Source organism: Argentina anserina, chromosome 6, assembly GCF_933775445.1.
Source record: "Argentina anserina chromosome 6, drPotAnse1.1, whole genome shotgun sequence".
NCBI classification, from domain to species: Eukaryota; Viridiplantae; Streptophyta; class Magnoliopsida; order Rosales; family Rosaceae; genus Argentina; species Argentina anserina.
In genome coordinates, this window is record NC_065877.1 from 15268494 (window position 1) to 15294904 (window position 26411).

The following is a 26411-nucleotide window of genomic DNA, read 5'->3' on the forward strand; positions in this document are numbered from 1 at the left end:
AATTCAACAATAAATTATAATTAAAATACTGGTTTACGATAAATGGTAGTAAAATAACCTAAACCAATAACAAGTTCAAGGTGTTCTAAGAATTTTCACAAATAAATATGCTCAAGTAGAAGGATGTTGCCTATAAAAGTTAGCCATGAACTCCTCGAACCTTCTGGCTTGCTCCTCCAATCTTTGAATTACCTCAATTTGTGCATCAATCTTTTCTTGTTGACTTCCTACAAGTTGTTGGGTCTCTTGAAGTTGTTCTTCTAACTCTTTGTTCTTTTTGGACATTTTAGTAATTGATGAATGAGAAATTCCTGATGGTGGAGGCCTAGGGCCGAAACCACAACCCTTGATGTAGCCTGATTTGGTTCCAAGAACTTTTGCACAAATTTGATCATCTGTCATTATACGAGTTCCATCAGGTTGAGTCGTCTCATTTCGCATCTGTATCATTTCATCCTAGAAAAGTAGAAATACAAAATATTGACAGTTACAGATGATATGTAACTTCTCAATAAAAAACATATTTCTCAATAAAAAATAACATATAATTTTATGTAAGCATCATTAAAAAAATTACTTACCCACTTTGCTTTTGCTCCCAAGTCCCAACCTTTTTTAATACTTCGGTACTCAGTTTCAAAGCGATCAATTGCACCTTGTATCTCTCCAGTTTGTGCTGCCTATTGCATTCAAACAAGTTCTTTTAATATACACATGTTTTAAGCGATAAATTTATTAACATAATTTATAAAATCTTACAATTTGCTCTTGGTGAGACATGAATGACTTTGAGCCAGCTTTATGGTGATGTGTTAACTTTGACCTATTAATGCATGAAAGGAATGTTTACTATGATGTCATTAGTTATACCAGGTCCTCGAACACCTGGAAAAGACATTGATGTGTATCTCCGTCCATTAATAGATGAGTTGAAAGAACTGTGGGAGGTTGGAGTTGAAACTTTTGATGTTTCTCCTGGAAGGAATTTTAACCTGCGGGCATGCGTATTATGGACTATAAATGACTTTCCAGCATATGGCAATTTATCTGGGTGGAGCACCAAAGGGTACAAAGCTTGTCCTATTTGTAACGAAGATATAACATCAGAGGGATTGAGAGGAAAAATATGTTATATGGGTCATCGGCGATTTTTACCTCATGATCATGAATGGAGAAGGAGTAAAGATTTTAACGGTTTAGCAGAAAATCGTTCTCCTCCCAGAATTTTTTCTGCGGATCATATTTTGGCCCAACTAGATCTTGTTCATAAAACTAAACCTAATAAGCATCCTGATAATCCTGATTTAAAGCGAAAACGTGCGCCTCATGAGCTTAATTGGACAAAAAAAAGTATTTTTTATGAGTTAGAGTACTGGTCCAACCGCAAGTTGAAAAATAGTATTGATGTGATGCATCCTGAAAAGAATATTATTGAAAGTCTTATTGGAACTTTGTTGGATATCGAAGGGAAAACAAAAGACACCAGAAATGCTCATTTGGACTTGGCAGATAAGAAAATAAGAAAAGGATTGCATCTCAAACTTCAAGGGAATAAATTGAAGAAACCTCATGCAAGATATGTGCTCAAATTGGAATATCGAAGATTATTCTGTAAGTTTCTCAAATCTGTGAAATATCCTGATGGGTATGCTGCTAATATTTGTAGAAATGTGAACATTGTCGATGGGAAGATACATGGATTAAAAAGTCATGATTGCCATGTTTTACTTCAACGTCTCATCCCTGTTGGTATTTGACCGTATTTGGACAAGGATGTGTGCACTGCAATTATTGAGCTGGCAATTTTCTTCCAACAATTATGTGCAAAAACTTTGAGAGTTTCAGACTTAGAAAGAATGGAGAAAGAGATTGTTATAATACTATGTAAGTTGGAGATGATTTTTCCACCAGCCTTTTTTGATGTAATGGTTCACTTGGCAGTTCATTTACCTCGTGAAGCTATACTTGGTGGTCCGGTTACCAATCGGTGGATGTATCCAATTGAGAGAAATCTGGGGACATATAAAAAATATGTTACAAATAAAGATAAACCTGAAGGTTCTATTGCAGAAGCGTATATTGTCAATGAAGCAGTTACGTTCTGTTCTATGTATTTTCGTGAGATTAAAACCCGTTTCAATCGAGCAGAACGCAATGTTGATGTAAAACATAACGAAGTAGGTGTTGGTTTATCAGTGTTCTCTCAAAAAGTTCGTCCATTTAGTGGGAAAAAGTATAAATTACTGGACCGAAAGGAGGTGGATAAAGCTCATTGGTATGTGCTATATAATTGTGATGAGGTGCAACCTTATCTCAAGTAAGTGCCATTTTCTGCATTTGCGTTTATTAAGTTCAATAATATTTTTCAAATTAAAATTCATTAAATTTAATCTGTAGCATGTTTGAAAAAGTAAGTGTAGAACTTTTTGTGCATCGGTGATCATTAGTACATGCATGTTCTAATGTATTTAATTATCTAATTTACATATGCAGAGAACATGAGGATGAGTTGATGCAAAGAAGTAGTGCCAACTTGTATAAAAGACAAGAAAATGAGTTTCCAAATTGGTTTCAAAAGCAAGTAAGTTATTCAACTCAATATTAATAATTAGTATATTATATTTGTATCAATAACTAAATATTTTCATTGGAATTCATAGATGACTAGCATGAGAGAAAATGGATTGGTAGATGCAACTGATAAGCTATATTGTCTAGCTTGTAAGCCGGATATACGTGTTCATACGTACACTGGTTGTATTGTTGATGGAGTTCGATTTCATACAAAAGATCTTGACGATCATCGCATTACCCAAAATAGTGGGGTGTATGTTCCAGGAGTTTTCACTTGTGGAAGTCATGATTATTATGGTATTGTACTAAGTGTTGTGGAGTTGACATACTTGCATATGAATCAAGTCTTCTTATTCAAGTGTAAATGGTTCAACACTGATTTATCAAGTAGAGACGAAAGGAGGAGAATGATACGCTTTGATTATAATCTCACTAGCATTAATACAAGCTCAACGTAGTATGATGATGAACCATTCATACTTGCTACAGAAGCCCAACAAGTATTTTATCTTGATGACTATAAATTGGGTTCTCACTGGAAAGTTGTACAGAAGGTGCAACTCAGATATGTATGGGATGTCCCGGAGGTTGAGGATACTAATGAAGAGATAGATGAGGATGATGTTGATCCAGTCACAACCGATGCGTATCAGCAAGATGAGTTTAATGATGTCCAGTGGGTCGTTCAAGAAGAGGGTCTTCAAACTCCTGAATTACATTTGCACGATATTGAGCCAGAAGTTATTGCTTTAGATGTTGGGAATGATGAATGGATGAATGATGATAGGGGTGAGAACTTCATAAGTGATGACATTGAAGAAGAAGAAGAAGAAGAAGAAGATGATGATGATGATCCAGAAGATGGTTATGAGGAAGAAAGTGATGAAGATAGTGATTAATTTATAATATAGCTCAATTCCAAGAATAACTAAATTATTTCTTTTTTTGTTAAAAATCGTATCTTTATTCGTGACTTAATGACAAACTTCTGTGGTAATTATTTATTTATTTAGTATTAGTTTTGTAAGGCTTAATTATTTTCTTGTGGCAATTAGTATTAGTTTTGTAAGATTTGATTAGAATTGGTTCATGTTGTTCTTGGTAATCGATTATATCTTTTGTAGGATTGGTCAAGCTTTTGATCATGGTGGCATGACGGGTTTTCATCATCTTTGTTGCGTATGAATTGTCTCTAATAAATCTCCAATTTCATGAGTGACTTCCCCTAGGCAAGTTTTGACGAGGAATTAATTTCTCGCGTAACATATATTTCTAGTGAGGAAATCTTATATTTGTCGTTATTAAATTTGGTGGGTTTCGCACAATTTTCCGCCAAACTTATCGTGAGGAAACAATAATTTCCTCGGTATAGGTTCTTTTGACGAGGAATGAATTTCTCGCGTAACACATATTTCTAGCGAGGAAACCTTATTTTTGTCGCTATTTTATTTGGCGGGTTTTGCAAAATTTTCCGCCAAACTTATCGTGAGGAAACAATAATTTCCTCGGTATAAGTTGTTTTGACGAGGAATTAATTTCTCGCGTAACAAATATTTCTAGCGAGGAAACCTTATATTTGTCGCTATTGAATTCAACGGGCTTTACAATTTTTTCCGCCAAAACTATAACGACAAAATCATAATTTCCTTGTTAAATGTGTATTTTACGACTACAAAGTTCCTCACCAAAATCTCAACTTTTCTCGCTAATAATATCCTAGCTTGTGAGACCAAATACTGACTATTTTTTTGTAAGGAACTAATATTTTTGTCGTGGAAAGTAGTTTATTGTGAGAGAAGTTTGTTTCTCGTAGAAATATGTGGATATTTAGTGAGGAAACAAAATATTCATCGTAAAATGTCACATTTTATGAGGAAAATTAATTTCTCGAAAATAAATTTCTCGCTAAATAACCTTTCTGTTGTAGTGCAAAAATTTTAATGAGCGAGTGTAACAGCTTGTGAGATCAGGCTCAACTCCAAAAGCGTAGTCACAGGGAAGCATATGTAACTCTCTGAGCCATAACAGATCACTAAACATATTTCTATCAATATGTTTGGTCAGCTTTTAGACCGTTTATAACTTATTATCTAAATTACGTATAAAAGAAAATTATTTATCTACGTTGTTACAGATTATCTTTCTGATATTAAAATATGTCTTTGTCTTAAGATAATTTAAATTATCGATGATATGGTAAACTAAATTAAGCCGGACGACTACTAGAATTTGATGGGTCCTTGACCCATTTTATTGTACACTACTAGGCTGACCAGTGATTCTAGTGAGTCCGTGTGTTTGGTAAAAACGTGAGACATGCTAGGATTTATTCAGAAAAGCAGGAGTCAAGAGACCCACAGTAAACGAAAACTTTCCTATAAAAAATTTTAAAAAAACTCCCAACGGTCGAATTGGTGTTTTAAACAGTCCAATTTACCGGCTCTGTTTTCTGACGTTACGAATTTGCAGCAGGCTTCTTCACAAACCCTGTTCTCTCTCTTTATAATCTCTCTCTCTCTCTCTCTCTCAAGTCGATCCTTTCCAAACCTTCGGTGGAAGTTCATAGAATCTGGATAAAGCTTACTCAATTCCCTCTTTTCTTCATTCTGTTTACACGTTATAATTTCAGAATCTACTCTACAGATTAGATTTGTAAACACTTTCTGTTTTTCAATTTGTAGGTTCCTCAAGAACAAGAAGAAAGATGGAACCAGACACCATTGATTGGAGGAACATAGAATCCATATATGTCGAAGACGAAACTTACGAGAGCTTCAAAGCTCCTAAATGGGCCGATCTTTCAGCCCCAGATGAGCTCATTGACGATGAAGCCTGGTTCTGTAATCCTGGTAAGGACCCGTTTGGTAAATTAATGATTTTTAATCTCTTCCTCTATTTGGGAAATTTAAGTTCATTTTATATTTTACGTGTGTTGCAGATTGCAAGCATCCAAAGTCGGCCGAAAATTTCAAATCAGCACGTAATCTCAAGGTTGTACTTGTGTATGATAGTCTATTCAATTATAACAGACTTCTGCAAATTTGCTGATTGATCTGGTCTTTTTGTTCCAGGGGAAGCTCCTGAGGTCTCTATCAGTTTCTGAAAAAATCTTACCTTTTAGGGGAAAGAGTGGAAGGTAAGTTAGAGATCTTAATACGAGTTTGGTTATATAGAAAGTTCAGGAAAGGAAATTTCACAATGCTCAGGTTTTTTAAATGGATATTATGCAAGTTCTTAATTCTATTCTCTATTTTATCAGAGATACGAAGCTGAAAGGAATTGAAAACAGGTCACCTTCAGCTGCAAAGCTACCTAATATGAAGACCAAAAGTTCAAGATATGCACGCAATGCCAATGAAGAAAGGGATGAGAACAAGAATCCTAATGTCACTGCCTCACTTCCAATCGGATATTGCAAATCAAAGTCGACAAAGGCGTCAATTATGACTACTTGTAATGAGAAGAAGAAGAAACAAGGGGATCGGTCATCTCAAGATTTATCAAAATACTGTGTGAAACCGCAGCTGAACAGTACATTCTCAGCAAGCAATTTGCTCAGGGGACGGGATATTTTGAATCAAATCACCGGCTTCTGTACTGACATGAAGAATTTGGCCAAGAGGGGTTCAAGAAATAAGACATTAGAGAATTGTGACAGGAAGGAGAAAATAAGAGAGAGGATGCCTCTAATTGTTAGAAAAGGTGACTATTGAAATGCCAACTAGTCTGGAGTCTCTAACATTTGGCATTGTTTATTCACATTTGTCAATCAGTAACGAATTTTCTGATGTTAGATACTATCAGGTTATAACTACATGAATAATTAATCTTTTATGATTCCACTTACATTCTACAGATTTAGGCAGTAGCTAGCAATGACAAATTCAGGAACACCTAAGAAGCCAAAACATATACAGATTCTAATATTGGCACTAGGCATCATTAATCACACAAAACTAAGAGATCCAGTCCAGCGATTAGAAAAGGACATATCACCCTTAACTTGTTTTATTTAGCCTGAAAGACGATCATTATAGGGTTTATAACATCACTTGTCTAAACTCTTCCATCAAGCTTGATTTTTGAGTTGGTTCACATATGATGATTACTTTCTTCAAACTAGGAGAGTTCTCCATCATGACTTATTTGCGAATCGATTCCATTAGACCCATAATCTCTATTATCAATAATTGCGTCTGATTCATCCGTCTTTTTTTTTTTTTGGTAAATGACGTCTTTTGGCTTTTGGCTTTGTCAAAATTTGAGTTTGACATGTGACATGTGACATAGCAATGCCAATTTTGACAAATTTCCACTCCAATAGATATATCAAATTTGAATAATAATCTATTATTTTTATACCTAAACATTCACCTAATAATATAATTTTATTAGTTTTCTCTCTCTTGAGTCTTCGGCTACCTTTTTTTCTCTCTTGCCGTTGTTCTCTTCCCTTCCTCGTAAGCAATTTTTTGTGCTCGTCTTCCAGATCTTGTTTTCATGGTTGAAGAAATTGAGATGAGACATTCGACTATTGAGCCTGAAAAAATCTAATGTCATGATTCTTGCCGATTTCCTTCACATCTCCTAAGAAAGTGAGATTTTGGGAGATTGAACGCAAAGGAGGAGGGAGCTATAGTGAAGGCAGCCCCGCAGTGACTAAAGGCTTCCTCTTCTTTCTTGGTGATACACTAGTTAAACACCATTGTCTTCGTCATCTTTATCTTTGAACTCTTATTTTTCAGATCAGTAGTACTTCTCAAAAACCCAGATCCCATTAGTTCCAATTCACAAACCTAAAATCCATAATCACCCAAAGAACTCAAATCGTCGGTGTCAAACAAAAGCTCAAAATCATACCCATAACATAGAAACCACACTGAGAAGAGATATGGGTAGCAACTGAGTGAGAATGATTTAGCCAAGCCATTCCAAAAACTTGGAGAAATGGGATGATTTAGAATACCCAATTAGAACCATATGAATTTGAAGAATCTGCTACTTTGAGAGAGTAGGGGTCGGAGTCGGCTTACCTGAAGTATGGAGTGGATGTTGCGTCGAAGATTGACGGTGAAGGTTTTGGTTTGGGCTAAAGAACCAGAGAACAGAGAGAGTAAAGCAAGAGAGAGATGGAGAAATAATAAAATAATAAATGACTACAGAGTCCGGCTATGTCAATTTGACACTACGGGTTGCTATGTCAAATACACGTCGGTCCATGTAGGATTTGGCATATTGGCTGGAGTTGATCTGTGAAGTTATTTATTACCGTTGAGCATGCCATGTGTTATTTGACATATGGGTTAGTAATCTTTTACATGTAATTCTAGTATTCTACATTCATTGTCAAGGAATTCGCATGTATATTGTCAGGTCATGACTACTCGAATATACTGTACATGTATGATTCTCAAAAAAAAAAATACTTGTATGGCCACCTAAGATACTCCTCCATGCACCTACTGGAATAAGCTTGTACAATTTCCCACATACAATTTTTTCTTCAATTTTTCTTTTCTGTAGGGGGAATTGAAGCAAAACAAACTGCTTGTAGTTAATCTTCTCTTGTCTCTAATTTACAAATGCTTATGTACGTAGATAGTAGCTAGCAATGACTTTCACAAACGGATAAGTGCAAATCGAGAACATACGTATGATTCTAATGTTGATACTTGGCAACATTAAGTATACAAAATCAAGATGGATCCAGTGTAGCCATAAGAAAAGACTCTGTTTCTCCTAACTTCAAAGACGAGAACTTAATGGTGAAATTCTTGAGGCCAAGCACGCCCCAAAGCCACAATTCCTCGAGGGATTTGCACGAAGACGTAACCCATTTGCAAAACCTATCATCATCTTCTATGGTAACATTTCCCAGTTTCAAGGAGACCAGATTACAGTTAGAAGAAAAGAGAGGTAAACAAGTGGACTTCAAAAATGTCCAAGGTTAACGACCTCAAAGACCCACAAACAAATACACACGAATGAATTTCGACCTGATTAAGCATTCCCTTAAAGCCTACCAAATTCTCCTCACCCGGTCTTAGTGGCAATACATTGACTCTAACCGAAACGTTGAGCATTTCAACGTTGCACCTCAGCGCTGCAGTTTGAACCCAAGCAAGGATTTGAGAAATCTCAACACTAGAAAGACGCTTGATTACAGCAAGTCTAGTTTCCTAAACCCTAAATCGAGAGACCCAATTGACACATAAGCTCTGAATTTTGTTGAAGGCACGATGAATGTGGAAGAAGCCATCCAAGGAGTTTAGAATTTGAGAGCGCCATTGGATGTGTGGATAAGCTCGGAAGGAAAGTCGGTAAGATTTAAACTGGGATTTGATAGGTGAAATCCTCTGCAACTTTTGGATAAAATGCCGACTCGAGTGAAGTCGGCTATGGGAAGGGAGGAGAGAATATGGTGAGCCACTTCGTGGGGAAGATCATTGAATCGATCCATGGAAAATGTAAAGAGATCGAAGTGGCACACTACAAGATTCTGATCGATCTTGAACTAATGTTGCCCGACATTTATTGTATGCGTGAATTGTCAATGGGAAGTCGATCTAGACTCATTGGTGCAAGTTTCGGGAAGATAGGGTTTACACTTGGACAGTGGCGGATCCACGTTTGGGCAAGCTGCCTATATTGGGATTTTGCTGCTGGCCTTGGAGCAGGAGTTATTTTGGAGAAAGGCACGGTGAAAATGGCAGATTCTGGCAGCTTGCAGCTGCTAATCCACCCAACTTTTTTCTCTCTGATTTCAGTATAAAATGACGTCGTTTTTGGCTTTAAATAATTAATGAATTCACTGCCTAAAAACGACGTCATTTACTCACATTTTTCTTTGCTAAAACACGCGACTTCTCAGACCTAATCACCTTCTCAGTCTCGCAGACCCCAATTGAAGATGTTCATTCCCAGAGCCCAATTCGGCAATTCCCAAAATCAAAAACATTTTTGAGTGTTCTCAAATCTCAACTTTGATCACTTGATTCACTCCCAAAGGCCAAATTCCCCAACGCAAGTAAGTGTTTAAGTGAATCTATTCATATAATCATCACTTATCAGATAATATCATTATATCAATCATATTTTTTCATTCTTTTTTTTAATTCGTTGGTTAATAGTTCTAAGTTCTTTGAAGGTTTGATTATGTTGTAACTTGTAACCTTGTTGCTTGAGAATTGAGATTGAATGTTTTATAGTGATTATCTGTTCAAAGATTTGATTGAGTTCAATGGTCTTAATGCACTTATCTTGAAAGAAAATAATTGTGCATTTTATGTTCATTGTTTTGCACATCAACTTCAACTTGCTCTTGTTGCTCTAGCTAAAAATCATGTTGCAGTTGCTTCAATTTTTTTCTTAGTCAGTAGAGTGATTAACCTTGTTGGAGCATCATGTAAACGTTGTGATCTTCTTCGAGAGCAACAACAAAATGAACTGATAAAGCTCTTCAAAATGATGAGCTTCAAAGTGGAAGAGGACGGAATCAAGAAACTACTCTTAAACGTCCGGGTGATACACGTTAGGGGTCACATTACGGTACATTACTGAGCATTATTTCTATGTTTTCTTCTACAGTTTAAGGTGATTCAAATTATTATGGAAGATGGGACATATAATGATCAAAGAGGGGAATGTAATCTGTTGCTAGCATAAATGCAATCATTTGATTTTATATTTTGTTTGTTTTTAATGAGACAAGTGTTGGGTGTGACGAATGAGTTATCACAAGCATTACAAAGAAATGATCAAGATATTGTCAATGCTATGGATTTAGTTAAGGCAAGCAAGCAACAACTACAAACTATGAGGGAGGAAGAATGTGAATGAGATTATTTCCTTGACAAGGTCTATTGTTTCTGTAACAAGCATGGTGTCAAGATTCCCAATATGGATGATCTTTTTGTTGCTCAAAGGAAATCACAACATAGGGCTAAAAAGTTGACGGTCATTCATCATTATTGAGTGGATGTCTTTTATTCTGTGATCGATAGACAACTTTCAAACTTGAATGATCGCTTTAATGAGGTAAACTCTGAGCTTCTGATTTGTGTTTCAAGTTTAAGTCAAGATGATTCATTTTCTGTTTTTGACAAGAAAAAGTTAGTCATCTTGCTCAATTTTATCCAAGAGATTTTTCAGAAATAAATGTGTTATCACTTGAAGACAAGCTTCATATATACATTAATAATATGCGATCCAGAAATGATTTTTGTCAAGTAAAAGGAATCAGTAGTCTTGCAAAAAAATTGGTGGAGACTAGAAAGCACATAACACATGCATCAGTCTACAAGCTTCTAACTTTGGCTTTAGTTCTATCAGTTGCAACAGCTTCAGTGGAAAGAGTATTCTCAGCTATGAACATTGTGAAGAATCCACTTCGTAATAGAATGGGAGATCAGTGGTTGAACGATAGTTTGCTTGTTTATATTGAGAAAGATATGTTCAATAGCGTTAGTAATGATGCTATTATGCAGCGTTTCCAAAATATGAAATCGCGCCGTGGACAATTACCGTTCCATCGTTGATTGAAGGTTGTATTGTATTTTTGTTTTAATTGAAGTGGATTATATTTTCAAGTAACAAGTAAATTTTGCCTTGGCTGGTAAAATTTTCTGGATCCGCCATTGCACTTGGATTACATGCATGCATATTGGAACTTGTTCAAGTTATGATGATGATGATGAGGGTAGACTAATAAAGGCCGTGTAAACAAATTTGAGTGTGCAATAAGCAAGGCTTGGGATTGAAATGACATCATCATCATCATCATCACGACTTGAACAAGTTTCAATATGCACACCTGTAATTCTAGTTGACCTACATACGTATAGGGGTATCTGATACTATAAACTATGATACAAGCTGGAAGTATACATTAAATATTAACTGGTATCCACTGAGAGGAAATCAAGTTAAACTTTTTCTTTTTACGGAAAACCAATGCATACAGGTTTTTGCAAATTTTATGTGGTCTAAATAACTATCAGACAAGAAGTTATGAGCCTAACTTCAAGACTAGTATATGACATATAACTATTATTTAGTAATAAGTGCAAATCGAACTAAACTAACTTACTCTATGACTTATACGAGCATAGCAATATGCATTGTCCTACACTAACAATAGAAAAATAGAAAACTAATAAAGACCAAATAATAGACCTTTGAAACCAATAAAACTAAACTAATTTGACTAGGGCAAAGCCCAATAAAAGATAACATGAACTTGGGCCCAAGCCTAGGCCCGAACGATGTTGAGCTCCACCGAAGCCAAAGCTGCCAGAGACGAGCAGCTACCACCACGTCGGCACCACCACCCTCCAACTAACAACCTCATTGCGACCACGACCAACTTGTCTCCCAAGAGAACCAAGAGCCAACACCCGACGAAGGAAAATCGGATTCAAGAGATATGATCTCGCGCCCTCCGCTCCCACTGCTCCCCCATCGAGGTGTCACCTGTCGGCGAACCCAAAGGTCCAACATCACCTACCATCCCCTCCGTTAGTGCGGCTCACAGATTCTCCATCCCCGCCACAGATTGCCGCAACCCCTCTCCATCAAACCTACCTCCCGAGTGAGATGGATCGACCCACCTCCGATAGCATATGCTTCGGCTAGCCCCTTCTCCGCCGGACACGAGATCCAGATCACTCAATCTCGTTTGGCGACGACACCATAAGGGCACACCGCCATACGAGACATGCATTACTCGCTAAAGGCTCTGTCTAGGTCTTTTGGGTTTTCATGACATAACCCCAATTTTAAAGCCTTAGAAATCAAGCTAAACTTGTAATAATAAAAAATCAAGTTAAACTTAATTTTGATGACAGCTTGATCATTAATAATAAAGCTATACTATTGATTTATTACTTTTTTATTTACAAGGTCAACTTTCATGACCTTATAACCCAAAATTCATTATTTAATAGTTAACCGCATTAACCTTTTAAAATTAGTACTTTTCATCAAGGTTTCAACAATTTATTATGTTTGTGCATGCAAGAACATGGACGATAAGATTGTCATAGTTTGTAAAATTACCATTTCATATAGAACAAAAATATTAAATTATAGTCAATGTCCTCTTAAAGTGTAAGTTAACAATTGATTTTTTAATTTAGTTTCACTTATTTATGTTAATATTCCTTTATTAATAATTTAATTTCCATAGTGTATGTAATAAGTTTGAAGATATCAAAAATAATGAACAAAAAAAAGATTAACAAAAAGCAATGAGTTCTTTTTAGGCAAAATTGCCAAAATACACCCCAAATTTGATTGAAATTGTCAACTTGCACTCCGAACTTGCATTTGAGTCAATTTATCTCCTAAACTTGGTAAAAATTGCCGTTTTGAACCCCATCCGTTAAATTTTAACTGTTTCTATCCAATTTTGCATCATATGTCATGCACATGAGAGGTAATTTTATCATTTTATATTTATATTTTTCTTAAAAACAAATAAAAATATTCTTTAAAAGGAGGATTATTTTTTTAATCAAATTATTTATTTACATCTTTTTTCTACATACTTAACCCTATTTCGAATTATATATTCAACATACCCCACGTATTCAAATATAGTGTGTGTATATATATTTTTATATGTACACATTTATTTTTAATTTTCTATATATTTATTTATATTTTTCTAATATTTTTTAACATACCATATCACGTAAAATAATAAATATATAAATTAATAACATTTTTTGAAAAAAAAAGCAAGTATTCGTCTTAAGTAATTTTATTAATTTATTTCATTATTAAATATGTAGAAAAATATAATGATAATACTGCCCCTCAAATGCATGACATGTTCGGAGTGCAAACTGAACAATTATGGCAAATTTAGAGTACAAATTGACATTTTTGCCTTCTTTTTAATAGTAAGTGATGTTTGAACGGATTCCAAGGTGATGTATGTCTTTTTTATATGAATTTGTTTTACACAAACTTCAACTTTTGACCAATTTGACTAACTAAATTCACTAACAGATGCCCTCATATTTAACGGGCACATGACTGTCAGTGGTGCCCCTATTCCACGGTGTAGTGAATAGACTCCCTTCATTCTCATCTTGGGAATTGTCAGGTTCTTGTAATTAGCAAGTGTATGTTGCTTCTGTCTTGGTTGCAGTTTGTCTAATTTTGCAACTCAAAGTTTTCGAAATTAATGTTCGCGTCGAAGGGTGAATCAAAAGATGTTGTAGCTGTTAGTAAAACCGTAGCTTCTTGGCGTACCAGGAAATTGGTTCAAGACATTTACATCCCCATGCGATACTTTTCTTCAACTATCCTTTGCCATGTTCATCGGAGGCTAATATTGTAGCAAATAAATTGACACACTAAGCTCATACTTTTAATTCTCATTCTATATGTTTTGGTTCCATTACTTCTTTCGGTGACCAGAATATCGAGGTGACCATTTATGATGTTAATTAAACCCCTATATGGTGTTATGATTTTAGTGTTATTTAGTCACGTGCCTAGTCACGTGCTAGGCACATGACTAGCCAACATGACCTATATATAATATGTTGTATTCTCATTTCAATCTATCAAAGAAAATATTGAAGTTTATTTCATTTCCTTTCTATTTCTTTAGTTGTAGTCTTTCTAGCTTAGGGGTAAAACCCTAACAAGTGGTATCCATAGCCATGAATCTGGGGGCTGGGTAACCGGCGTATCCATCGTATGGTGTTCATCTTTGGTACCCAGCGCCACCGCAACAGTGCTATCCATCTCTGCCGTATGGCATTGATCTGGGGTACCCACCGCAGCTGCAACATTGGTATCAATCATTTTTCCCGATGAATCATTATCCTCCGCCACAACCAAATCCTTCTGCACCACCACGCTCATCACCACCGCCGCGTCCGCCAGATCCAAGTGATTTGAGGAGTAGACTCTTACTCGATGAAGAGGAGAGGCAACAAATTCTAAGAGAAAAGGAATGAAAATACAAGATAGAACAATAACAAGTAATAGCAGCGGAATATGTAGAAGAATTTTACTTTTCTATTGAATAAACGATATTACAATGATTACACCTTAATCAATAATAATGTTATTCTCAAAAGTAAAAATACTTCTTACTTGATAGTCACAATCAAGTATGAAACAACTTCACTAAGATCGTTGTAGTCACACGGATGATCAACCTCACTAAGAACGTTGATGTTGCCACTAAGGTCTTCAAAGGAGTCACACCGATCTCCTACCACTAAGCTCTTTTTTTGTGAATTTACTTGTCTTTGGTTTCACCTTATTTCTTTTATCCGTGTCAGCCCCTCCACCCCCAATCTACTGCCTATATATATATATATATATATATATATATATATATATATATATATATATATATACTTATACCTCACGGTAAAACCACTAAACCCTAGCACCAATTAAATCTAATTCCATTCCTAAAACGCCTTTAGATAGAAAAGGAAAAAATCCATATAAATATGCAATACACCTTATATTATAAACCCAGTTTTATAACAATTTCTAAATGCCCAAATATAGATAATTCTACCCATAATAGGAATCAATCACAACCCTATTGCCATGAGGAACATACCGGCGCTTCTAGGCAATTTCCTAGTCCAACTAGGAAAGAACTTCAATGCTCCTCCTTAACTTGATCTCCACTCCTTTGGATCTTGATCAACACCGTGGAGGCCAAACATGTGGACTTTCAAGGAAGCAGCAATTCGACTTACTTTTAGCCGTGCACTAGAGAAATTCCTGACAACGTTTGAGTTGAAGATGCAAAATGTGTTTGAGAAATTCCAATTGGAGCAAACCTCGACACCACGATGACCGGACGCTCCAGATAACCCTTCACATGTACCACAAGTTCACTTTGATCTTTGGAAGGCTCGCAGCAAGCAAGTCGCACCCAAGTCGACAGCGGCCACCAGAAGAGTGAGGAAGCCTCGTCGATTCAGGCTACGAGCTGGGAAGCATAAGCCCTAATTTCAGCGCCTTGTGGGTGATGTAGCTCAGGATTTCAAGGCTAATTGCAGTCAAAGCTCTGTTGTGCCTCCTCTGGTTGACAACACCATTTCGGCTTAGTCGAACAACATCTCTGCATCGTTTCATCCAGTAAGTCGTGTCCCTAATTCCAGTCTCTTGGATAATGGTTGTAATGCTATTGATTATGTGCTTGGTGCGAAATTAAGTGGTGTTGATGAGAATTTTGAGAGTGGAAATGGTAGAAAGATGATTAGGCTTGAGTGTCTTGGTGTTAAGCAAGATATTCAAGGACTAAATTCGGGTAAACAATGGAAGGAACCTGATGCACTCTACCTATTTGATAAAATGTCCGAGTTAAATGGGTTGTGTGATGCAAGTTGTGGCAAGGGTTTAATTCTAGCCTCTAATGGTAAGCCACAATCAAGAGGGTTATTCCGAGCTGTAAGGTTCAAGAAGAATGGATTGTCCCAATCTTTTGTTAAGAGCATTCGTGACAAAGGAGGAGGGCTTACTCATTGTGAAATAATGGATGTTATTCATGACCATGTGGAAACTTGTTAGTCAAATAAAGTGAATGAAGGTTTTGGTGAATCTATTGGGTATGTGTATCATGAAACCGATGATGCTACTCATGTGAATATAAGATTGGACTGCAAGCCTTCTCTAGTTACTGAAGACTTGGGTCTAGAAGAAGAAAAACTTGAAGTTGTTGTGGTGCCCAGCGAAGTCTTCACAAATACTTGTGGAATTATGGAGTTCAGAGATGGCACATTGGATGATTGTATCAGGAAGCCTGCTGCAGTTCATACTAGTATTTGAGACAAGGGTGGGGGGCTTGCTCACCAACCTTTAGGAAATGCAATCAGAGTGAATTATAAACCAGAGAAAGAGAACTTGGGTGGAAAGTTAATTGATTATATTGCAGTAGCAGCTCTTTTGAAAGCATCAACCAGTGGAGGTGCGTCAAATGGTAACACTATGACTTCGCCTACTGAGGGCACATTTCTATACCCTTGTGCACTTGTTAATTCTCAAGTGAGTGTTGATAGAGACAAGAACAGACTAATAATTAATGGTAATGCATTTGTGAATGGGAACTTTCAATTGCTAGACAAGATTGAACATTCAGTTGCCAAGCCTGCACTGGTCTCAAGAGACTTGTGTTCACAGAAGATTAGTCACTGCGTACGAGTATTATGCTTCTCCGGGTTTGATAAGAAGGTTCATGATAAAGGTGGTGGTCACCCTCTCTTGACAGATGAACTTTTGGTCTCGGATAAAGAGTTAAAAGGGAATATGAGGATGCTTCTCTTACAGAGGTCCAACATGGTATCTACAACTGGAAACATAGAGACAATGGCATCAACTGGTAATACTTTATCATTCATGATTTTCTTGATTGAATTTTGGAAGTATGGATATGTTGAGAAAAATGCGAGATGGTTATTCAAGATTACAGTGACTAGCTTTAGAAAGGGGTGCTTGGATATTCACCATGATCAAAATCTTATCTCTAGGGGAATTAAATTTAATAGTTTCTTGGTGATTGGACATGAGAAATGTATAATTGTCTGTTGTTCTACACTGAGCCATGGAATGAATGAGTTGCAGCTATCTGTTTCTAGGTGCTTGAAAGTTTACCATGATCAAGGGCGCCTCTCTAGTGGCACTGAGCTTAGTAGTTTCATGGTTAGTAGAAATGAGAGATGCTTAGATGTTATTTACGTGAACATGAATGAAGAAGGTGATGTGGGGGAGATTGGATTACCTCCTGACGTTGGTGACTTGTTTAATGTGGATTTAACTTTTGATCCTCTGATTAAAGAAGAAGACAATGAGTTCTTAATGGCCCAACTAACTATTGTAAAGAATGAATTCCTCTCTATTTTTAGAATTAAGGATTATAATGCTACAATATAGTTCATGTGGAAGTCAAAAGGGTTTGGGAATTTATTAATGATGACTCATCCTCTACATTTGCCGCCTTTTAAGAATATTAACTTTGAATTGAGGCCATGGTGGGCTAAAACTGAAAGAAGACACAAGAAGCAGGCTTGTGGTGATTATTGGGTTAAGGTAGTGGAGATATGCAAGCTGCTAGGATCTGATAAATTTATGTGCTCAATTTTACTGAACTTTGTGAAAGATCTTGTGGCAGTAGCAACATGACATATATATGATGGAAGCTTGATTGCTCTGTGGTTAAATTTTAAACACCAAACATGCTTGAAAGGTGGTCAGGAACTTAGTCGCATGGCCTTGGTACCTAAATATACACATGGCTGTGATGCCTTACGTTCTCACATTGTTGACATAGCGCATGTTCTAGTTCACTATAGCACTAGTGCATATGAGGAGGTTTCCGATATTATACACGAAGTTATAGTGAATGAAAGACTCTTTGGCTACTGCATCGAGGTAATCAAGATTTTCTGGGAACCACAGTCTCGATGTGTAAGACTTGATCAAGCTACTCTAGAAGTTGCCCTGAGCTCTAGTGCATTAATTAGCCTTATGGAGGAGATATGTAAAAGTGCAAAATTGATAAAGAAGTTGAATCTTCATGTTGGAGTTGAAGCATTTCTGGCAAACCGACTCACTAAAAAGACTCCAGATTTCTAGCCAATGCCCTTGATTCTAAAATGGGTGGATGAATGGTATGTATCACGAAACTATCATGGTCTTCAGGGAAATGTTGATGAGGAGAACGAGTGTGCAATCCAGTTGCTTGACAAGCTTAAGGCTGCACATAAAAGTGATGTTGCTCTCTTGCAGTTTGAGACTATAATGCAGTATTGCACTACTGCAGAGAAAATGGTGAAGCATTACAAAGCTTTGATAATTTACAGTAGCTCGAGTGCTGATTTAACTATTGAAGCATGTACTATGGAGAGTACCATTGCGGTAATGCTCACTCAGCTTGATATTGGGGGTCACATGTACAAAACCGATGAGCTTGCTACAATTACTACTAAGATTAGTGGTATGAACTCTCGAATTCTACATCACAATGCTAGTGTGACCACTTGCTCTGGACATACTGTTGTGGTTACTGCATATGAATTTAGATTTCAACGAACATCTTGTGAAAGTGCCCAGGTTTTGAATCCAAATGTGAAACTTGAGGACAAGTTTCTGAAAGGGGAATGGATTGATATGATTTTAGTGTTATTTAGTCACGTGCTAGGCACATGACCTATATATATGATGTTGTATCCTCATTTCAATCTATCAAAGAAAATATTGAAGTTTATTTCATTTCATTTCTATTTGTTTAGTTGTAGTCTTTCTAGCTTAGGGGTAAAACCCTAACATATGGCCCTATAAACTTGAGATCCATTTTATGCATGTCAATTGACAACTGTCACTTTGGGCACTCCAGCTACTTTGGCTTGGGTCTATATGCCTGGTCTCGACTAGTCATGTATTGAATTCTAAAGATAAAAAAAAATTGTTTTTAGAGCATCTCCAACAGATTATACATTTTAGAGAAATATTAAATTGTGGAGAAAAATCACTCAATTTTCATTCTAACAGCTCTTCATCATATTCTGGAAAACAGAGAAAGTTAGGAGAGGGAATGATATTTTCTCTATATTTACAGCAATCTGCAAAAAAATTGCCTAACCAAATATTAAATACATGCACTTTGTCCAACAACTCAAACTTAGATTACAACTATTAAAAAATATGTATAATTTATTACAAGTCAATATTATAAAAATATATAATTCTTTATTGTTATAATAAATAAGAAAATTAAATAATTTATTGTCGTAATAAATGCAAAAATTTACAAAATAGAGAAACTATTTGACTTTGAGCATAACATGTTTGGAGATTTTGAAATTTGCTTCTCTATTTTGGAGAAAATATGGAGAACATGTTGGACAGATTATGCATTTTGGAGAAAAATAAGAATTTGGAGAAAAAATACTCATTTTTCACTCCAAAAGCTTCTTCATCATATTCTCCAAAATAAAGAAATAGATGAAAGAGAATAGTTGATTCTCCAAATTTACAAAATTTGGCAAACATTTGCATAACCAAATATTAAATGCTTGTATTTTTTTCAACAACTCAAACTTAGATCACAACCAATAAAAAATCTGCAATAAATATTCTAAGTCAACAATATGAAATTATGAAATATTATATGGTTATAATAAAAAAATAGAATATATTATGGTTATAATCAATGTAAAAAATTGCAAAATAAAGAAACTGTTGGAGTTGGAGCATAAATCTTTTGGAGATTTTGAAGTTTGCTTCTCTATTTTGGAGAAAATATGGAGAAGTTGTTGGAGATGCTCTTAAATAAGAGCTTGGGTCGATGTGCTCTCTCTCTTTTCATTAATTTGATGTTTGGTCTTGGACTATTATTGGTTCTATATTAGCCTTAAATAGGAGAATGACCATTCATATCATCATTATTTAGTCCTCTTCGTAATAATCCCAAATTGATTTACATGATTTTCTTGATTTGAGATCCACGGAAATAGAAGAGTACTGCTAATAGCAAACCAGAATCCATGGAGGTAGCCATTCACAATAATACTGAATAAGGCAGAAATTTGATAACAATTAATGTATTAAATAATGGCTTGTTTTAGTTGGTTACAAAACCTGTTGGAGATATGCTCTTACGAGAAACTTTTCAGTCCTCATGTAGTATCACGCACGTGGCAATGCCTAGTGGTCATTCTTATCTGTTATATTTCAATACGTGGATTTATTACACCGAAATTATAATTTAACATATTTTTATGATTAGTTAAATGACCTTCATAAGTATTAATGATGAACTATGATTTCTTAGAGTTTAGGGTTTATGATTTAGGGTATTAGAGTGTAGGATGTAGCTGGGATTTAAGATATTAAAGTGTATGGTGTAGGGTACAGGGTTTATGGTATTATAGTGTAGCTAGGATTTAAGATATTATAGTGTAGGGTGTAGGGTGTAGCTAAGATTTAGGATATTAGAGTGTAGAGTGTAGGGTTTTAGAAAGAAATTTAATATAGTTTTAATAAAATAGCTAAAATATAATTTTTCTAAAGTTATAAAAAAACGCTATGCGTTTTTCGGGTGGAAATGCCTAGTGGTCATTCTTATCTGTTATATTTCAATACGTGGATTTATTACACCAAAATTATAATTTAACATATTTTTATAGTTAGTTAAATGACCTTCATAGGTATTAATGATGAACTATGATTTCAAGTTTAGAGTTTAGGGTTTATGATTTAGGGTATTAGAGTGTAGGATGTAGCTGAGATTTAAGATATTAAAGTGTATGGTGTAGGGTGTAGGGTTTATGGTATTATAGTGTAGCTATGATTTAAGATATTATAGTGTAGGGTGTAGCTAAGATTTAGGATATTAGAGTGTAGGGTGTAGGGTTTTAGAAAGAAATTTAATATAGTTTTAATAAAATAGCTAAAATATAATTTTTCTAAAGTTATAAAAAAACACTAGGCGTTAGTCGGGTGAAAAGCTACGGACTAGCGTTTAGAGAACTAGTCAGAGGACTAGGCGGTTCTTTATTTTTAACTATGAATGCATATATTCATATACAAAAGAATATAATTGGTATTATAGTGTTCAAATATAGTGAAAATACTCAAAATGTATATAAAATATTCCACAATAATGGTACAATGAGATTATAGAAATCATTGTGATTTTGATTTTTCTAAGTGTATGCCCGCATAAAAATTAAACTCAAACCGCTTAAGCACCGATTAGGCGGCTTAGTTGGTCGATTAGGTAGACTTGTTAACTGACTTTCAGTTTCCCGCCTAACTTTAAGGACTATGACATAATCGGGCGGTGTGTGACCACCTAGCACCTAAACGGGGACTAATCGGGCATAAACGAAGATTTTTAGAACCTTGAATTTTTCTAATTAAATTATGTGTGTTAAATTATGATTGAAATTGTAGACCACTAAATATTTTCACACGGTACTACGAGAGGACTTAACATATTATCGGATTTTTATCCATTTAGTACATATCTATCGTTTCAGTTCAGATCCCATCCATATGTTGACTTCATATTCTATTAGCTAAGAAAAAAAAGTTTTTCTTCTCATCATTTCCTAATGTAAACGCAAATCACCAGATTTTGCCATATCTGAAAAGTCAAATATTGTTATACAAATCCAAATTTCAGACCCTTTCAAGTTCTCTTATTCTGGATCACGTTACCATTGTCTTCAAAACCAAGAAGTTTTAAATGGCATGAAGACCTACAGATATGGCATCCACTAATTTATACTGTTAGCTAATTCACGTCATAAAGTTGCTTCATAACGTAAGTTGATCAACGATCAAAAATAAAAAACGTAAGTAGCTTGCTTGAATTGGTAGAATTGGATGGTGACCAGCAAGCTGTATTCTATATATATATATATATTACAATTAAGAGAAAAGATCTTGTTAGCCAAAATGTGAGTGAAATTATAAATTATTGCATCATATACTAAATCATTTAATCAGGGAATCATATACTAAAGATAGATTTTAAATACACACCTCAAATCTCTTAATACACACTCATACTTAACACATCACCTATTTCAATTCTCATTCCAATATTTTTACTAAATACACCACATAAAAAATCTAAAATACCCTTGAATTAACAAATCACAAAATACGTTATTATATGGATATACAATGCTACTTTTTACAGTGATTAGTATATTAATATATATATATATATATTAACATCTTATAGATGTTTATATCGATTCTTGTTTGTTCTTACGAATCATTATTGATTGCAATTTTTTTTTTTGAAATTCTTTAAACCATAAAATAGATAAACAACATGGATAATATATATATATATATATATATATATATATATAAGAAAGGGATGAATTGATTGTTTGAAGAAGATGCATATTTCTTTGTTAAGAATGTATGAAGATGAAATTTAATGAAGGATGAAAAATCATAATTCTTTTTTCAGGAATTAACTTGTTTGGGACTCTAAAAATAGAATAATCTTTTTTGGTGAAAATTAAGGAATGAATTGATTGTTTGAATCTCCCACTTAATTTTCCATCAAAATATATACTAATTTAAATTTTCCTATCAATTTTCTTATTTTAATTGTTTCTAAAAATAAATTCTTAGTTTTGATAATTGAATTTGTTTTTAATTTCTGAATTATTACATGTACCTATTTTGGTAATTCAACATACATGCAAAATGTTATTTGAATTATTGAATGATATGAGTGTGTATCAAGAGTTTATGGGTGTGTATTAACAAATTCTCTATACTAAATTATTTAATTAAGGAATAAAAAGGTAAAAATAAAAATAAAAATAGATAAATAAAAATTATATTATTTTACACATAACTTCCATGTATTGTAACTATCCCACTACCGTATCTACCATTATGTCACACCCCAGGACCATTTCCGATCGAGAGATGCAACAGTAATCGCCGTAGTCCTAAATTAGTGTCAATCGATGTGGGATCCTATGCACCGACAACACCAACTCACGACCATAAGGCTAGTGGTAAACATAAATAACAAATGAAATTCAGATATGAAACAAAATGGTTCAATTACTGTTGTATTTACAAAATAGCGGAAGGTAGCAAATCGTTCAGAGACAATTAACAACAATGTGAATAAAACATGTCATCATAATAAGTACGGGCCAATGAGAAAGAAAAGCAAGTCTGAATGCAAATAGACAGATTACGCGACAATGTGTTTATTGAAGTAGGAACGGAGATCGAGAAACAAGGAAATCACAACGGAAGCTGGCTCCTCGGTATCGGAAGTGAACCACGAGCGATGCAACGCCACTAGCACCTAGTCCAATTCCTCACAAACCGGCTGCTAGGTACCTGAAAAGTAGGGGTGAGCACTCGTCCTCGCTAACCCGATGCGGGTGAGACGACCCAACCGTAGTTAGGTTTCAAAACCATATAGACCGTTAGCGTAAAAACACTTAACAAAAGTCAGACCGAGACTATAACAAGTCTCGTAAAGTTTAGGGTAAATCAAGTAAAATCATGCATATGTAAAATATGCGACTCGGCTCTAAATATCAAATGCGTCGATAGGGTATATCCAACTCGACCGGCTCTAAGTTTGACTTCGGGCGAACCGAGAGCCAATAATGTACTATGGTGCTAGACATCATGACACAGTTATCACCGTAGTAATAAGTCACACGGTGCCGGACATGAGGACAACAGATTCACCGTGATGGAGTCCGGACATCAGGACGCGGGATTCACCATATAATAATAAAACATGCGGTGTCAGACATCAGTACACGGAATCACCGACTTATAAACATGCATAAAATAAAATGGTCAGTCTCGAGATAATACGACCAAAGTAAAGTGCAAATGAATGCAAGCATGCGACAAAGACGTACAACATATACATTTTATATATAGAAAACCACTAACCAGGAAGGTACCGGCTCACCCTAGCGGGCGGCTCACCCTACCTGAGATAGCAGTGCCGAAGTCCGTGCCCAAAGTCTCGCTCCTCGTGCCCCGCGTAGATTCACGTCCCTCAAGTCACTAGGCAAGTAGCGAAAAAAGAGGTGGTAAGGTTTAAAGTGTTTTGGTCAATTTAACAGACATTAACCAATTGAGTAAGTTTGCTATCCGAGTCGAGGTCTCGAAATTGTCGGTTGTTTACTTAATTGTGAGTGTGAGTTTTCGATTAACATAAGTTCACATTTTAATTTAAAATGTGAATATTACTAAATCGTTGAAAGTTATATTATTCTTCCGGCAGACTAATTCTTACATTTACGATCCCTCGATTTCCGATCCGGGCGGAAATCGAGTTTAACGTTTTAACCGAATTTTAAAATGGTAAAACTTTGGTAAAAACCAATTATTTTTCCTATTTACCGAAGTAAATAGTTTTAACAAAAATTACCTAATGATGCAAAGTTAAATTGCCTAGGTGAATAGATTTATTATTACTGAAACATTAAAAAGTAACAGAAAAAGGTATATTTGAATTTATTAATATCAAGGTAAAATAGTAACAGTAAAAGGGTAATTTTACCGCGGTAAAAATCATGAAAATTACCCTTTCTCCTCCTACGGGTTTCTCCGGCCACAACTCCGACTAAACCTAACCAAAATTGATATGCAAGCATACCAGAAGCAACAAAATATGATTTGCAGCAAGATTAAAGTAGTTTCAGTGAGATTTGAGGTCGTTTGGTACCTCAATGGACGATCGCTATCGGTCTCGTTGCCACCAAGCTTCCCCACCTCCGATCTGTGCTACCACGACTTGCTCCTCACCTCCCAAGTCTTCCTCCTGCTGCAGCAAGCTCCACTACGAGCCTAGAAGCCAACAATCGCCTCTGAAAACGAAGGGCAAGCTCACCGGAGTTCAGAGAACACGCCAGCGAGTCCACGATTTGGAAATGGTAAGTTAACGTTCAAATCTCCGAAAAGTAAAGAGTAGATCGAGTGAGAAATGAAGGATGGGAGAGGATTTTACCAAGAGTTGCTCCGCAAAGTCGCCGAAGCTTGGGAAAACGGCGTCAATTCTCCCCTAGCTCAAAGCTTGAACTTGTCGGAGTTAAGCTGCATGTCGAAGATGCTGGCACCGTTGGAGAGAGGAGATGGATGTGGTCACGGTGATGGCGGTCCCATGGTGAGGAGTTGCCGGACGGCAGCGGTGTGGCTTGGAGAAGTCGTCGGTGTCTACCTCTGTTTTCAAACAGAGAAAATGAGAGAGAGGGAGACGCATGAAGGGGATGGGGAGAGAGAGTGAACAGTAGGTTTGGGTGTGTGGGCTGCTGTTAGGGTTTGGCATTTTTTAAAGAAAAACCAACGGTGGAGATTGAATGATGAAGATCAAGGACTGTGATTTAATATATAAGATATGTATTTTCTGAAAATGTGATTTTAAGGATTTGTAACCTTTAAAATGACGTAGAAAATTAATCAAGCGGCGAAAAAGTATTTTGTGAATATCTACGCACTCGTGACGACGCATAGTCTAATGCAAAGTTTATATATAACAAAAAATAATTTCTTGACATTTCAGAAAAATGTCGGTAAGCATTTTAGAAACACTGGAAAAATAAAGAAATTTTTCAAAAAATCACATTTATTCTTTAAAATTTTTATGTTAACACTTAACACGCCAATCAGAGGTGTTTTGTTCTAGTTTAATTATCACATACACTTGTATCATGGCAGTTATATATAGACTAATATACTGTACTTGAATGTACGTAAAAAGGTATGTGCATACTATATATAATACTTACTTTCGTGCGAGGCACCTAGCTAAGACTATGGACTATGCTTAATTTATTCAAAAATAATAATCTACTACATATTGATATGACCTGAATAAGTAAATTTACCATCCATCTCTAACTGACATGTAAATTAATTTTTCCTTAGATAAGAATTTAAACAGCAAATACACATCTTGTGAACACGACCTGAATTAGTTTATGACAAGGAAATCATTTTAATCAAAGCAAGTAAGAAATCTGTAAGTAAGTCAATAATTTTCTTTTTTCCATTACAAGTAAGTCAAAAATAATGGTGCCAAGTTACCTGGTCCTCCCAAAAATTAAACTCAACTTTACAATTGGAACAGCCTTTCCCTCCTAGACCTTTTCCCAATAAAAAGGCCTTTTTAAACAATAAAAAAGAGAAAATTACAGGTGTGAATTACAGAACCACCCACGTTCAAACACCCATAAAAAACCTTGGCGGCTTTTTGTTTTGTCATTGACCCAAAACTCTCTTCCAAATCCGGCCTGTCTTGTTTGCACGTATATATAAATAGCTTCCAAATCTTGGAA

The 26411-nt window shown here is 35.5% G+C and overlaps 1 protein-coding gene and 1 long non-coding RNA gene across 2 annotated transcripts; one reads left to right on the forward strand and one right to left on the reverse strand.

The window, feature by feature from the left end:
- Window positions 1–5086: 5086 nt before the first annotated feature.
- Window positions 5087–6402, forward strand: LOC126798080 (uncharacterized). The gene is made up of 4 exons (XM_050524912.1): window positions 5087–5423; window positions 5513–5565; window positions 5646–5710; window positions 5834–6402. The coding sequence occupies exons 1-4, from the start codon at window positions 5279–5281 to the stop codon at window positions 6285–6287; spliced, it is 717 nt and encodes a 238-aa protein (XP_050380869.1). The 5' UTR covers window positions 5087–5278; the 3' UTR covers window positions 6288–6402.
- Window positions 6403–23823: 17421 nt separating this feature from the next.
- Window positions 23824–25351, reverse strand: LOC126798081 (uncharacterized). Its single transcript, XR_007672489.1, has 3 exons — window positions 25085–25351; window positions 24803–24944; window positions 23824–24138 (listed from the first exon to the last, which is right to left on the reverse strand). It is a non-coding gene; the product is annotated as an uncharacterized LOC126798081 (long non-coding RNA).
- Between the last annotated feature and the right edge of the window lie 1060 nt (window positions 25352–26411).

Excerpts from the sequence above, each read along its gene's own strand:
- LOC126798080 (XM_050524912.1), top strand. The coding sequence starts at position 5,279 with ATGGAACCAGACACCATTGATTGGAGGAACATAGAATCCATATATGTC. Across the intron at positions 5,424-5,512 it reads AGCCTGGTTCTGTAATCCTG|ATTGCAAGCATCCAAAGTCG; the intron begins GTAAGGACCCGT and ends CGTGTGTTGCAG. Across the intron at positions 5,711-5,833 it reads TTTAGGGGAAAGAGTGGAAG|AGATACGAAGCTGAAAGGAA; the intron begins GTAAGTTAGAGA and ends CTATTTTATCAG.